We start from the raw sequence: 14,755 nt of genomic DNA, 5'->3' as shown, positions 1-14,755 counted from the left end.
AGCGCCACATCTCTGCTCCAACATTATATTGTAAAGCTAGTTGTTTGTTTGTGTCTGTGTTAGGAATCACAGAGAAACTCAGTACTGTGAAGCTGTGGCTGTAACATCGCTGTGGTGGCCGCTTTCTCCTCCACAGTCTGTTGTGTCTGATTACACAGCGCGATATTCAGCTATAGTATTTAGTACTATGGTATTCTGCTTTTCCCTAACGCTAGCGTAACATGGTAGGCAGAGGGTTTTGGGAGACCCACATTTGACCGTCCTTGAAGGCACCACTACAGATAAAGCCTGTAGTTCTTCCTTGCCCCCGACTACGTCACTGTACACGTCAAATGACTGCACTGGTGCCGGAACAACAACAGATTTTGCAGCTGCGCCCCCAGAGGCACAAGAGAACGTTAAATACTACTGTTGTTGTTTTATACACTATATCCATAATTCATATCAGTAGAGAAAAATGGCAAAGTGGTCCTTTAAGATCGCAGCGCAGGAATAATTATTTCGGGGATTCCTGTTCTACAATGAATGTATAAGCATTCGATTTTTCTAGTGCAGTAATTTGAATATTAATACATACAAAATATATCAGTCCCAGTGGTATCATGCAAGTTTAAGGAATCAGCGGGATAATCTCAGTTAATGCAATATGGCATATTTATGAATGAGAGACAAAACTCAACTGTGTATGATATCTTTTGTTAATGTGCGATGCTATATGTTTTAAAAATGCCTTACTTTGCTTTACTCTTCATCACTGTATTGATGCTTTTGCAACCTCATCTTGGGAAAAATAATAATGAACTGAAATGTTTCAGTTCTTGCTGTTTACTTGGAAAATTCAAGCAATTAAACTGGACTCATAATACAATTCCTGAAACAAATACTCTCGTTTTTTAAAAAGCTCAGCCCCTGACAGTATTATAGTAGTGTTTTCCTAGTCTTCATCATCGTACTGTATGTCATATGTTTGATTAATTACATGGCACTTACAATGAGGCAAACATTACTCTGGGATAATGAAAATGTATAGATCTCTCCTTTATAAAAATAAATCTTGAAATATATGAAAATTAAATCAGGCCCAGCCAACAGACAGCCTTCATGCTACACATTACATCATTAATGCAGATTTACATCATTAATGCAGAACATTACACAGAGAGCAATCACCTCTCTGCCCCATTACAGTTTCTAGCTTGGCATGAGGGAGCACACGGCAGCGGCCACGCAATCTGCTTATCAATGAGTGATGTCTGGCTGTGGACCGTCGAACACGGCACATCCGTCTATCTATATGAGAAATACAGTGAAAAATTAGGCCTCTCGCTTACATCATTCAACACAAATCCAATAACATCCAGCTCTCAGTGCTACTCGTTTGCAGTGTTGAACACTATGAAGGAAAAATAGTCTGTATTCCCTAATGAGGTCTCAATGACAGAGTAGCAAAAAGGCTAAATAATAGGGGTGTCATGATTCTCCAAATCCATGATTTCATTTGACTTTTGATGGCTATGCCACTGTTAGACTATCGAGTCTTGAATTGTAAAGATCAACAGATGATTGGTTTTATGCCCTCGCAACTGTCATTTACATTTTCAAATTCTTCTTCCACCAGACCCTAGACTCTTTTAAAACAGGCTTGTTATTTTCTTTATTTTATTATTTATTATTATTATTATCATTATTGTTATTTAGGTACAATTTTTTGATAAATTAAGTTTTGCTTTTTTTAAAAAAAATGGTAAAAGTTTGACTTGGTATCTCATAATTTTCACTTCAAAAGTAAAACTCATAATTTACCATCAATATTTTTATTTTTGTAATCCTCAGCTTTTCCTTGTTTTCTTTTCAAAGCATTAATGGGCCTCCCTATCTTGAATACACTTCAGTGCCAAGGACAGCCTTACATGATGACATTTACCTGTCATCACTACTACATACATACCCTCTTGCTCCTATGCTACGTGCTAGCTAGGTGGCTACTTTTCGTTCTGCTGCTTGCCTCCTGTTGTTGTTACCTGAGGGGGAACACCAAACGGAGAGACCACTAAACGTAAAAAAACCGCTATGTCCCAGAGTAGCTGGAGGAGCAGGTCGAACAGCCAGAGGATATGGACAACCAGGACGCTGGTGGCATCTCCTCAGCCAAGGAGATAACGCTGCCTATCAGACCTGAGGTGGCAGCAAGGCGGAAGCAACGAGGATCCCAAACACGTGCAATTAGGCAGGGGCGGAGAGAAAAAAATTCTAGGAGAATCGCAAAAACGCTTGTGATTTTGAAGGTCGAAATCAAACGCTCATTTCGATTTAGAATTGAAATCGTGACACCCCTACTAAATAAGAGTCCGATGGATATCTGTGCAAAATGTTGGATGACAGGAAAACTGTTATCATTCCTCACCTTTTTTGCTCATTGTTTTTTTGTTTTCCTCTTTGATTTTTTTGTGCATCCAGCACACATTAGAATACACACAGAGACATCTAGGTTACATAACCTGTCAGGTAGACCTACAGGCTGAATGAGGCCATATGTTTCATACACATCATGCAAACACTTTAATCAACTGACTTAATGCAGACTAGGTTATTAATATGCATCGTGAACCGGATGCCTTGGAAAGAAATAACTAATATTATAGAGGCATAGAGGTTTATACTAAACAATCTCTGGGAACAGAGCCTTTTCAACAATTGCTACCAGATGGTTATTAGCCAGCAATGCTGTTAGGCAGAACTTTAACTGGGATTGTATAAAAATAACATGAGAAAAAAAGAAACGTGTATTGCTGCAGTTATCATGGGCAGTGAATAGCCTCAAAACTCACCAGTTCAGCATCAATAACGTTCAGAAGCTCATGTCTTGGCCTGCAGAGACAAAAAAGGATATACAGTAAGAAGGGGAGAGAATTTCATAAATCACAGAGGACTGAATCTGGACTTATTTGGCTGAGGTCTAAACCCTGCTATACAGTAGGAAGGGCAGAGGCTGAGGCCGAAACACACGGAGAGACACGAGCACATACCACATGCCGCTACGCCACTGCCAAGGAAAACGTAAAGTTAATCACACGATCGACAAGCAACTTCACCGCAGTCTTTGCTAGTCAGACGTTAACAACAAAGGCTGTGATACAACATGTTTTTCGACATACTACCACGATACTAGACCTGTCTGTCGGTGTGCCGGTCTGCTTTTCTGTTGGCCTATCTCTCTGTGAGGCCTTAAAACATCTATGGGGATGACTGACAGCTTTGTCAAGGCTGCTGTGGGAAGGAACTACACTGCGATAAAAACCTAAAAGCCCCATCAAAACAAAGGGATGGAACTGGAGACAGCCGAGCTAATCAAAACCAGACCTTCCTAATTATAAGAAGAAGCAGCAGAAAATAAACAAGCAAGGGAGCTCACCAGCCTTCAAAAAAAAAAAAAAAAAGAAAGAAAGCAATCGAGATGTGCAGTAAACTGGTAGGCAGAGGGATTCCAACTTAAGTACCGCTAGAATAAATCTCTAAACTTTGAGCAATTCAATATCATGTTGGCAAGTATGCCAATGTAACAGAAAACAGAGAAAAAGAGATTTTCTCTCTTCATTGTTGTTTGGACTGAGCCCTGGCTACGTTCAAGTTCACCATAGAACAATAAGCATCCTGAAAAACAAAACAGTGAGCAAAGTATGCCTCAGACACGTTTCAAAGCAAGATCAACCTTATACGTGTGGCTGCAACGGTCACATTTGTCAACCCTGAAACTGTAAAAAGCAATGCTACAGTAGGCTCGGAATATAAGTGCCAAGACTCTGAGATGTTGTTTTACCTTCCTCCCTCTCCATTATATGCTCTCTTTTCATCCGAGAGTTGAAATCTAGTTTGATTTTTGGCTTCTCCGTGACTCAAAGCAAAGATATTGTTATTCTGTCCGGCTAAATGCACAGAGATGTCAAAAAAATACTGCGATTCGATTTCAATCCATCCAATTCCGAACAGTAAATTAAAGCGCACGACCCTCCGCTGCACTGCACAGAGCTCTTTTCCATGCTATACATCTCAAGCAGGACACCATAGGGCGAATTCACTCAGTTTAAAACAAATCAGCGAGCAGACCCACTGTGTATGTAGTTACACCTGTCAGTTCAGGACTGGCAAGTTTAAATAAAGTAGGTAATTTCTTGGGTATCAAAATTAGACTGGCAAAATCTAAAAAGTGGGAGATTCAGCGCTCACAAAATCTACCAAGAACAGGATATTACAGAATATCTGCAACACCGAAATGACATTCAATTTGAATTGTAGACTACTGGCTGCTTTCCATCATGATAAGATACAAGAAGTGCAGTCAATTTTTGTCCCTGACATCATTAAAATGAATAAATTGTCAAATATAATAGGGATGCAGCCATCCTTTTACCAAATTACCATACGGCATGATAGCACCATAATGGGCAGAGCCTCCTGGAAAAACCTAAAAATTTATATCAAAAACATTGATCAATAGGTGCACCAAAGACACTAAAACACTTACAATGCCATCTGGTCCAAAAAAAGAAAATAATAAAACACCTGCACACCCTCAGTTAGCCTTTAAGCTTCTTAGCCCACCTCTATTCATCAAAATGCTTCACAGTCTGGGTTTAAGCCACAGGTAAGGGATTGTTATTGTGTGAGGGAGGGTAGTGTTTGCCTCTGTAATCACCAGTGAAACGTTTACGCGGCAATGTCAATAAGCCAGAGCAGAATTTGTTTTTCTTTACATAATGGCCGCGATCTTTCATGGGCAGCAGAGGACACGCTTCGAAAGGAGCAGTGGGACACAACATTCTGTAATTTTACAATAATAGAGGCCGACACACTCTGCGGCCCATGTTCAAAAGCCTGGTGAGATTAGATATAGTGGCCAAACAACATTTAAGAATGCACTGTAATATACCTGTGCTGCGAGGAAATTCAGATTTCTCTGCAAAGATCGGTTCATAATGTATCAGACGGTATGTGGACAGAGCAAGTGGAACTAGCTGATGCAACAAGTTTTTGTCGAGGCACCATCTACTTTACACCCATTCATTAATTAATTTTGGAGGCGGCCAAACCAAGCAAAACCATGAACGCAAAAACACATTATGTACTATTTGCACTGCAAATAAGCCTATGGAGTTGCCCGCAGGCTGTTCTTGAACAAACAGCATGCTCTCTCCTCTGGGTGCGTGTGATAAAACAGATTTTGAAAATAGAAACCTGCTGTCTGACTCTGTGTCAAACCAAGCAAGGCTGTCATTTGTTCTGGCATCACAGAAAGACGTTTTTTTTTAAAATATATATATATATCTTCACGTGAATAAAAATGGATAAAAAGTTCCAGGCAGCAAACTGACACTGATGCAACCTTGAATTAATATCAAGGTATCAACACCGAAATCCAACTTTCAACATCTTTGCTTGTTCATTTGATGCATGTAGAGAACATGAATGCATGTACTGAATGCATTGAAAACAGACAAAACATAAGGCACAATATCTGTAGATCTAACACTTAAATGTATTATTCTAACATTGTGCTGCTAATTGAACCAACATTAATATGACACAGAAAATGCACTGATTTGGACATTAAATAGACCCAGTTCCCGTAAGAAACCAGTACTTTTCGGTTGCCCTAAGCAATGACACCTTGCCGTCTGGGATGTATGCATGGCAGCTGCAGCTCCCAGACTCACAGCAGCAGTCTTTGGATGCACCAGCTCTACACATTAAATTACATATTGTACAAAAATTCTCTGGCAGGTCAACACACTGCAAAAATACAGTACAGCAAACCACAGGGTACACACACACACACACACACACACACACACACACACACACACACGTGTGTAAATATAGCAAGCATAAAAAGCCAGGTTATGTCGGTTTGTCGGTTGACTTTTATGGCCACTGTGCAGTGTGCAGTGTGCCTGTCATCGGCCGGCTGGCTTCTGCTCTGTCCCGCTACAGCTAGCCGCACTGGCTAGCCTCCCAGCCGTTGGAAACATCAATAACCCGTGCATTTCATCAAGTTTTCCAGCCGCAGCGGCTTTCTGTTGTACGGTATTTACCTGGAAGATAAGCCGCTGCGATAGTAAATTCGATATCAAATTGCTAAAATGTCTATTTTATGCGTCTGACTAGCTAGCTAGCAAAGGCTACTGTCTCCAGCTGTGTGTGTGTTAGTGTGTGTGTGTGTGTGTGTGTGTGTGTGAAACAGAGAGACAGAGAGAGGGCAGAGAGAGGATGTGTGATGTCTGAATGATGCGAGGAGGATTTGGAGTGAGCCTCTGAAAGCTGGCGTGATGGGGTTTAAATGAGAGGTCCTGTGTGTCCACAGCATCCAGCCGAACTAAACACGTTAAATTCAACACACAGTGTAGCTCAACGTTTAACGGGAGCAGTCTGCACAGTTAACTCTTGAATATTCCGTTAGCAGCTACGAGAGACATTTCGGATAGCTTTAGGTTTGTTTCTTACGTTATTTCGGTGATGTTGGAGACGGGGGCGGGTTTAATCCGACGGCGGAAAGAAATGATGCTTTGCAGAGTCCGGGTCGGGATTTTCTCTCTGTGTGGCTGCCTGTCTGCCTTCCAGCTGCTGCCGCGGCTCTATCCCGTCTCCCTGCTGCCGGAGTGTCCCGGTGCTCTTGTACCACTCGCCCTCCAGTGGAGAATGAACGGTCCTGATGCGATTTGATTAGGAACCCCTCTTCGGCTCGGCAGTGCCCCCCCCCCTCCTCCTCCTCCTCCTCGTCCCCCTCCTCCCCCCACCACAACGTGCCTGCGCGTGAACGTGTTTGTGTGTGTATGTGTGCGCGCGTGCGTGTGTTTTTGTACGTGTGCGCAAATAAGTGAATGAGTGTGCCTAGGGTTGACAGAGTGAGTCATCCAGAAGAACCAGATCCAGCTCCTCCCTGCTTTTCTAACAGCTGACTACTGTAGCCGCCATGCGTTGAAACAGTGCCTCCCCCTCCTCCCTTTGCAAAGACACACACTGGTTGCCGGTGGTTCTCCAACTTTTTCACGTCAAAAACCACTAAATTGACACAAATTAGACCAGGGACCCCCAATTGATAAGATTTTTGCTTTTAGATGTTTCATTACATGACGTGTATGAAACCCATGACTGAAATGGTCACACATTCTGTCAATGTGTTACTTATAGATGGAATTATAATGAAAATAGACTATCCCCCTTTTCGCTGGGGACCCCCTGAAACCCCCTCAAGGACCCCTGGGCGTCCCCAGACTCCACTTTGAGAACCACTGCATTATGCTGCTTCTATGGGATTAAATTTGTGTCATAATAATTGCACAAAATCTCCCAAAATTCAAACAAAACAAAGTGAATAATGAAAGTGAATAGAAATAAACTGAAAACCAAAAAATAACTTAAAAGGCAAAACTTGCAGTAAAACTATACAAGAGTGAAACATTTTTCACTTTTCTTTCACTAATTCGGATTTCTCTTTGGCAATCACTTTTTTTTCAGTTTCGCTGCTGAAGTTTTCAGTAGCAGTTCTGAATTTTTAAGCTTCAGCTAGTTAGTTGGAGAAAATATTATAGCCTAGTTGTAAGTCATAAATTTTGTCACTTGTACCAATTTGGTTCATTGACCTGTCCCCCCCAAAATAAATGTTAAATGTGGATGCAGCACTGTGACACCTGCCATCATGAGAGCTTTGTGTCAGAACTGAAAAATTCTGAACTGAAACTGAAAAATTCAGCAGCGAAATAGAAAAAAAGAGAGAAATCCAGATCAGTGAAAGAAAAAGTGAGAATATTGTAATCAAATGTAGCACTTTTGTATAGGTTTATTATACTTTTTGTTTGTTTGTTTCAATTCATATTTATTCACTTTCAATCAAATTTGTTTGATTCCTGGGAGATTTTGTTCAATTATTATGACACTAATTTAATCCCACACTGCTCTGTTTCTACTATTATGCACTTACTGTGTGTCTGAGAGGTGCTCAGTAGTCAGTTCATTGCACTTTTTTTTTCTTTCTATCAATGGCATCACTTAATGTAATATTAATCCCATTGCAGTGATACAGCGGATGGTTCTTTTAGCTTTTACATCATTAAAATAGAGTTACCAAAGTTTTTAGGCAGACATGAATCATTATGATGTTAAATTCATAGTCTACATTATGTTAAGCTGAATTAAATTGAAGTCAGTTATGAGCAGCTACAGCTAGATTTTGATGTAAAGTGGCATCAGGATGGACACATTAAATATACTGCAGGTATAAAATGAGAAAATATGGTCTTGGGGGGGCTATAGATGAATGAAATACATCCTTCTGTCTCTAAAATGGTGACGCATTATACTTCTGAGGGGTATTCCAGCAAGTTAATGCTGCACTTCTTTAAAGTTGGAGCACTTGGGAGAGACAGATTTTTAGAAAATGGTCAAGATCAATGCAGCAACATGAGACTCTCCCTATTTGGTAAATGCCAACGTATTTCAAACTCAATGCCCCGGTTTGTAATGCAGGCTTTCTGTTAAACATCATTATTTTCTCCGACATTCGAAAGCTCTTCTAGACCCACAGAGGACATTACACAGGCAAGCAGTACCCCCGTGACAAGTAAAGTGATGTTCATGTGTAAAATCAATGGAGTACTCCTTTAAAGGTTAACCATTACATGATGAATTTCTTTCCACAGACTTGTGCCACAATACAAAAGCAAACTATAAGTGTTGTGACATTAGAAAGAAAAAGCCTCTGATTCTGTGCGTACATGTTCTTGTATTTCTACACTTATGAACTCTAAATTGTCTAAAAACGATGCAGTGAAAGAATAATGAGGAAAATCCTCTGAAGCAAGGCCACTCTGACCGTCCACATCCCTTTAAAGGAGGTTGATTTTAGGTTTCAGGACATGGTTTTAGGGATAATGTAGGAATTACAATCAGAATTTAATTCAGGCAAGATTAAAGTAAGGTTTAATGTTAACATTACTTTAGAGTTACGCCTTGGGTTTAGGATTAAATTAGGTTTACATCAGGATATCTGAAGCATAGCGGAAAGGGCCAAAGACTGAAAGTAGTAAGTAAAGATCCTTTCAAGTAGTACTTTAAAATGTCTGTGAATGCCTTTATATGTCCATCTACAGTATGCATGTGTGTGTGTGTGTGTGTGTCTGTGTGTGTTTTTAGTGTACCTTCCAAGCAGCGCCCTGTGGTCCTCTTCACTTCTGCTGTCCTGGTGTGCCTCATTAAAGCCCAGTTACAGGACACCTCCTCCTCCTCCTCATTCCCCGCAGCAGATGGACAGACGCAGGGCGATAATATTCCTGGGAGTTTGGAGGGGCGTCACTGTTTATATAACCCAGAGAATCTTATTAAAAAGCTGCTGTCCTTCCGTCCTGAACTCAGGGTTAATTAGCTCACTTCCTAGTTGGCGGTATGCATGGAGGCCTCTGAATGGTCACAGTGGTTGTTATGGGCGACCAGGCTTGTCTTATGTCGTCTTGCCTGTTGGGATTCTGCTCAGGAGCTGAGACTGAGAAGGACAGTGTTTATGTAGTCTGGAAAACACACACACACACTAGCACGTGTGCACACAGCTGAAAATTCACATTCAAAGTAGGGCTGGGCAATATATCGATATTATATTGATATCGTTATATGAGACTAGATATCGTCTTAGATACTGGATATTGTGATATGGTATAAGTGTTGTCTTTTCCTGGTTTTAAAGGCTGCATTACTTGAAGTGATGTAATTTTCTGAACGTACTGGACTGTTCTAGCTTTTCTATTATTTGCCTTTACCCACTTGGTCATTATGTCCACATTACTGATGATTATTTATTAAAAATCTCATTGTGTAAGCATCAATAGTCATCCCTATGATATTGTCACAATATCAATATCGAGGTATTTCGTCAAAAATATCGTGATATTTGATTTTGTCCATATCGTCCAGCCCTAATTCAAAGGCTTACACACCGAAAACACATCAACACACGCACACAGTCCGCAACAAGCTTTGTTTGAAAAGATTTTGTTTAAGATTTTAAAAACAGGTTGTGTATTATCATTGGTCATGCTCAAATCAAAAAAATTAGATATAACTGTGGTGTGAGTGGATTTTTAAGTCAAAATACAATGATTAATTTGACTGTTTAGGCACAGGATGTTCCAAAACCTTATACAATACAATACAGACATGTGCTGCATTTGGACACACTGTGCTTTCTTACTTGTATACTCAGGACACAGGTGGTCTTGCATTGCTAATCGTGTAAATTTGCATGATTCAGAGGTGTTATCCTTTTAAAATAAATACTAATAATTCTGTGTGATTTCAGTGCTTCTCAGTCAGTAAAGTGGAGGCCGGTGATTCAGTCATGGACGTGCTGGATTTCATGTTCCTCTCAGGCTTATTTAAAAGATATTGTTACCTAGGAGATGACAGGAAGTAGGTCATTAAGGGTTTCCCCCCCTGCTTCCCCCTGCCCCTGAGTGTGACATACATACCAAACGCACACATACGTGCTCACCTACATACGCACATGCCCACAGTTGCTGCCAAACACACACTCTCTCTCTCTATAGCTGGGTTTTGATCAATGCTTGAAATGTGTCATGTGTTCATGTATTTACAATATACTTTGCAGTCTTCTCTATTGTGCTCTTATTCTCTTAGTCTTTGCTTTGTTACAAGGACTGTGGGTTAAACATTGAAATCTCTAATTAAAATTAAATAATAAGGCATGACAGGACAGTGTCAACTGACACATTTGGAGGCAAACTAATTAAAAAAAACACACATGCAATTACTGCTTTGATGCAAAATAATAAGACAACAACAACAGGCCTACTGAGGAAATGTGTGATAACTGAATGGAAGTCAGTGATGGAACAGCTGTACATAGAGAGATTAAAATGATGAACAAATCACTTCAAAATATATCACATACACAGATAAAAGACAAATAATTAACCCCCCACACCAAAAAATGAAAACATAAAATCAAAAAAATCAAAGGACACACAACTTCACTCCAGCGATGTACAATAATAGCCACATTTATTTTAATTACAGGCAAATTCCCTTTACACTATTTTTTTTTTTTTTAATCAACTTCATGTTTTATCCTTTATGCCATACATACATTTACATTTCCAGAGTGCATACACTTAAATTGATGAAGGGGGGAGGGGGACTGTTAAATAAAGTGGTTCAAGACAAAAAGAGGGATGTCTCGCATTTCTTACGAGACACATGTCAAATACTGCTCATCACAAGCATTACTCAGTAGTGGTACTGTACTAAAAAGTGCACACGGTCTATTTAATATCTGACAGCTTTGTATAATATAATATAATGGCAATTTAAACAATGATGCATTTCACACATTCAACATCAAACAAGGCAAACCTATTCAAAGGCACAGGACTCTCACATCAATATGAACTGTCGTCTTTTTAAAAAGTAGTTTGTACTTACATGTCAGGTAATCCTTCACTCTTAATGTTTTTTGTTTTTTTTTAAAAGGAAAAATCAGCTGAAATGTGATTTGATATCAAATGACACACCAGTGAGTTAAATGGCACTGGACAGTTAGGAAGTCAAAAACACTCCCTTATGGTTACTGAGTGGGCACAGTTAAAAAGAGGAAACAGTTCAGTTATTCATAAGATCATGTTACCGCTGGTGCTCTACAGATATAAACTGAGCGTTTGGAGTCTGTTTTAACATAACTGAACTATTTCCACAGTTCAAACACTGATGCAGCTACAAATAGTGAGTGAATATTGTGAATAATGCCAGTGGGTGACACATGTGGTCCCAGGCATCTGCTCTGTATATACAGGAGCAACACACACATTCCCCACCAGTAGGTACACAATGATCCACTTAAGGGGAAGGCCACTTCTGTAAAACTACATCAGGATCCTCTTCTTCTGTTTAAATATCCTGGTTTGAATGTTTTAGTTCAAGGGGACAACAGTAAAGAATACAATGTGCAACATGTTAACTTGAGCCAGCTGTTAGATCTAGGAGAGGGCTGTGTCTTAACTCATTTCAGTCCTGTTCAGTTTATGCCACAGTGATGTATCAAGTCACACTGGGTCCATTGTTTTGCAGGTTTAGTTACATTTAATAAACATCTCTGCTACAGAGCTACTGTAACATTTACAGTTAGTTCAAATACATGCAGATACTGTACAACACTTTCCCTTGACTTCCTCTCTGGGCAAAATTGTGTCCACAAACAACACCAACTTGTTAAAAACTAGCCAAAAAAAAGAAAAAGAAAGAAAAAAAAAGAAAGAATAACAGCACTGCATATTATTACCATGCCTAATATTGTACAAACCGATAAGGATTAAAAAACTGATGGGTATTAAAACAAAATAGCAGCAACACATAGGCTTAGTTCTGTGAGAACAAAATCGAGAACCAGCAAGCCACCAGTGCCTCTGGGTTAAAATTATTTTAAGTTACATAGTTATGTAGTGAGCCTTCAGTGCAAATATGTAGGGGTGAATCTAAATCTTATAAAGATGGAAGCTTCAAAGGCTGAATATGCAGTGGTTGGTTTACAGTATGAGTTGACTCCACTTAAATGACAATGTCCACTGTAAGTGAATTCAAAACCTTGGCACCACACACCTTACTGACCACCACTACTACCAATATTATGATAATAAAAAATAATAAAAAGAAACTACTCTCTCTGTGCAATAGTTCAAGTAAGTTATTTCCTGCAAATAGTTAGTGCCTTGTAACACATCCTGTGGCCGTACCGAAAGAGACGACAACATACAGGTAACATACAAATACACAAAAGGTACTATTTACATGAAACGGTTTTCTGGACAGGACTGCACTCTACGTAGAGAGGACCTCTACTCACCAATTCAGGCTCAGATTTGATCTAATCCTCCCATTGGTTAAAATTAGGACCGAAGTTGGGGCAGTCTCATCCTAGATCTGTGGTCACAAACACATCCACCAATCAGTGTCCCTGTGTGAAGCAAAGCGCCAAGGTTAAATCTCTAAAGAGGCGTGTCATAGACTCGATCCGACGATCCCTCCTCCATGTCGTCCTCCGAGTGCGAAGCCTTGTGGTTGAACTTCTCTGTTGTTGGGGAAACCATGAGGTTTCCATGGACGCCATCGTCGCAATGTTTGGCCTTGCTGCTGTCCTGAACAAACTCCTGGATCTCAACGGGTAGCCGGCGAAATTTGTCCTGGTACTCCTGGTCCAGATCACTCTGTAGCTGTGGAGGAAGAACGTAAACATTAGCCAAGAATTCCTACAAAAGGAAAAATGATACAACTAGAAGACTAAATTTTGGATTGGGTCTGATTAGCCACACTAGCTTGTGACAAGAAGATCACATCCCTGTGGAAGTTATGGAAAATCTTCCCCTCTTTCACAAGCTGCTGATGTTCCCCTGAGCAAGAAACTTGGTCTCCCATTTCAGTCGGGATGCCCAACAGTCAAAGATCATGATTTTACTGGGACTGGAAGCATCCACATGTGTATTCCCTGTGTACATAAAGGTTAAAAAGTAGCCTATAGATTTGAAAGTTCAACAGCTAGTTCCACTTATTTGCATTATCTCCTCTTTAGGCAAAGTCATTCTCAAATTATCCACCACAGCTTCACCTCCTGCCAAAGAGGAACAACCAGCAAAAGAATACAACCAGTGACAACAACCACAGGTAGCCAAAGTATATTGCTTGTTAACTTGTTAGGTTCAGCAACATCAGAGATTCATGCAACAATCAGGTTTTAGATTTAAAAAACTTTTTCAATTCAATTATTGAATACCAACCATTTTAATGCAAGGAACCAACAAATTAACATGACATTGTTTTCTTTTCCATGCAACTATAATGTAACTAAGTAGCGATATACAGTAGAGTCCAAAAGTCTGAGACCATTTTCCCAGAATGGGAAATGTATATAGAGATATACAGGTAGAGGTTGCAAAATAGAGATACAGATAGAGATACACTATACTAGCATGAGTGAAAATCATTACCTGCACGGGATGTTTTAGTAATGGAATAAAACATCTGCTAACTTGATATGGCCAATGTGTAAGCAAACAGTTATTTACACATCACTGAGCAACACTAGCATTCAACTCCAATAAGCACTTTTGTTTTAGCTCTGTTTTGGTGTCCACCAACTCCTGAGGGAAATATCAGGCGCTTTAGCAGCTAAATGCTCCACTATGTTCACCACCACTAGTCGCTAACTTCTTCTGTCTGCCATTTGGTTCTGGACACTGATGAGAGTGAACCAAACCAGTTAAGGTGTGGTCTGTTAAACTCAAACGATGAGCTGAAACGTTCCATAGAGCTGCATCAATAATTCTCTGTGGGTTCGTCACTACTTGAGGCCATTTCACATTACACAGTTTTTTTCCCATGACTGTTATCTAAAGATTGTTTTTATGGAAATTCCGCTTTATTCCATAACATACAACAGAGACTGAGAGGAAAGATTGGAGACAGAGTGATAGATAAGGCCTTGGATAGGATGTCCTGGAGGTAGACCAGGGTTCCCTTGGCATCCATGTTCACTGTTCACTCCCTCTCTGCACTGAGAGCTGGAAAGGAGAAGCTGTTTTCTCCCAGGCATAGACGCCCCCAATGATTACAGATGACAAGATTGTATTCATTTCATTGTGAGCCAATAATTGCTGTAATGCTGATTTCTCTGTTTAACTACCCGACTGGCTCCCATGGGAGAGCA

The 14,755-nt window shown here is 40.1% G+C and overlaps 2 protein-coding genes across 3 annotated transcripts in view; both read right to left on the bottom strand.

Moving 5' to 3' along the window:
* The window catches only part of LOC137168845 (1-phosphatidylinositol 4,5-bisphosphate phosphodiesterase beta-4-like), a 72,586-nt gene extending 65,828 nt beyond the window's left edge, over window positions 1–6,758 (bottom strand). Inside the window, exons 1-2 of the mRNA XM_067571649.1 lie at window positions 6,499–6,758; window positions 2,829–2,868 (exon numbers count right to left, since the gene is read on the bottom strand). The gene's annotated coding sequence lies outside the window, so the exon portion shown is untranslated. The remainder of the gene's footprint in view (window positions 1–2,828; window positions 2,869–6,498) is intronic.
* A 4,284-nt stretch (window positions 6,759–11,042) lies between these two features.
* Window positions 11,043–14,755, bottom strand: part of plcb1l (phospholipase C beta 1-like) — a 111,431-nt gene continuing 107,718 nt past the window's right edge. Inside the window, exon 33 of one of the 2 annotated variants that reach the window (XM_067571893.1) lies at window positions 11,043–13,265. In XM_067571893.1, coding sequence (XP_067427994.1) covers window positions 13,041–13,265 — 225 coding nt within the window. In that variant the 3' untranslated portion in view covers window positions 11,043–13,040. The remainder of the gene's footprint in view (window positions 13,266–14,755) is intronic. The other variant, XM_067571894.1, reaches the window with a different exon arrangement.

Source organism: Thunnus thynnus, chromosome 18, assembly GCF_963924715.1.
Source record: "Thunnus thynnus chromosome 18, fThuThy2.1, whole genome shotgun sequence".
NCBI lineage: Eukaryota > Metazoa > Chordata > Actinopteri > Scombriformes > Scombridae > Thunnus > Thunnus thynnus.
Note: the sequence above shows the minus strand (reverse complement) of the source record. Positions and strands in the feature narration are given on the sequence as shown.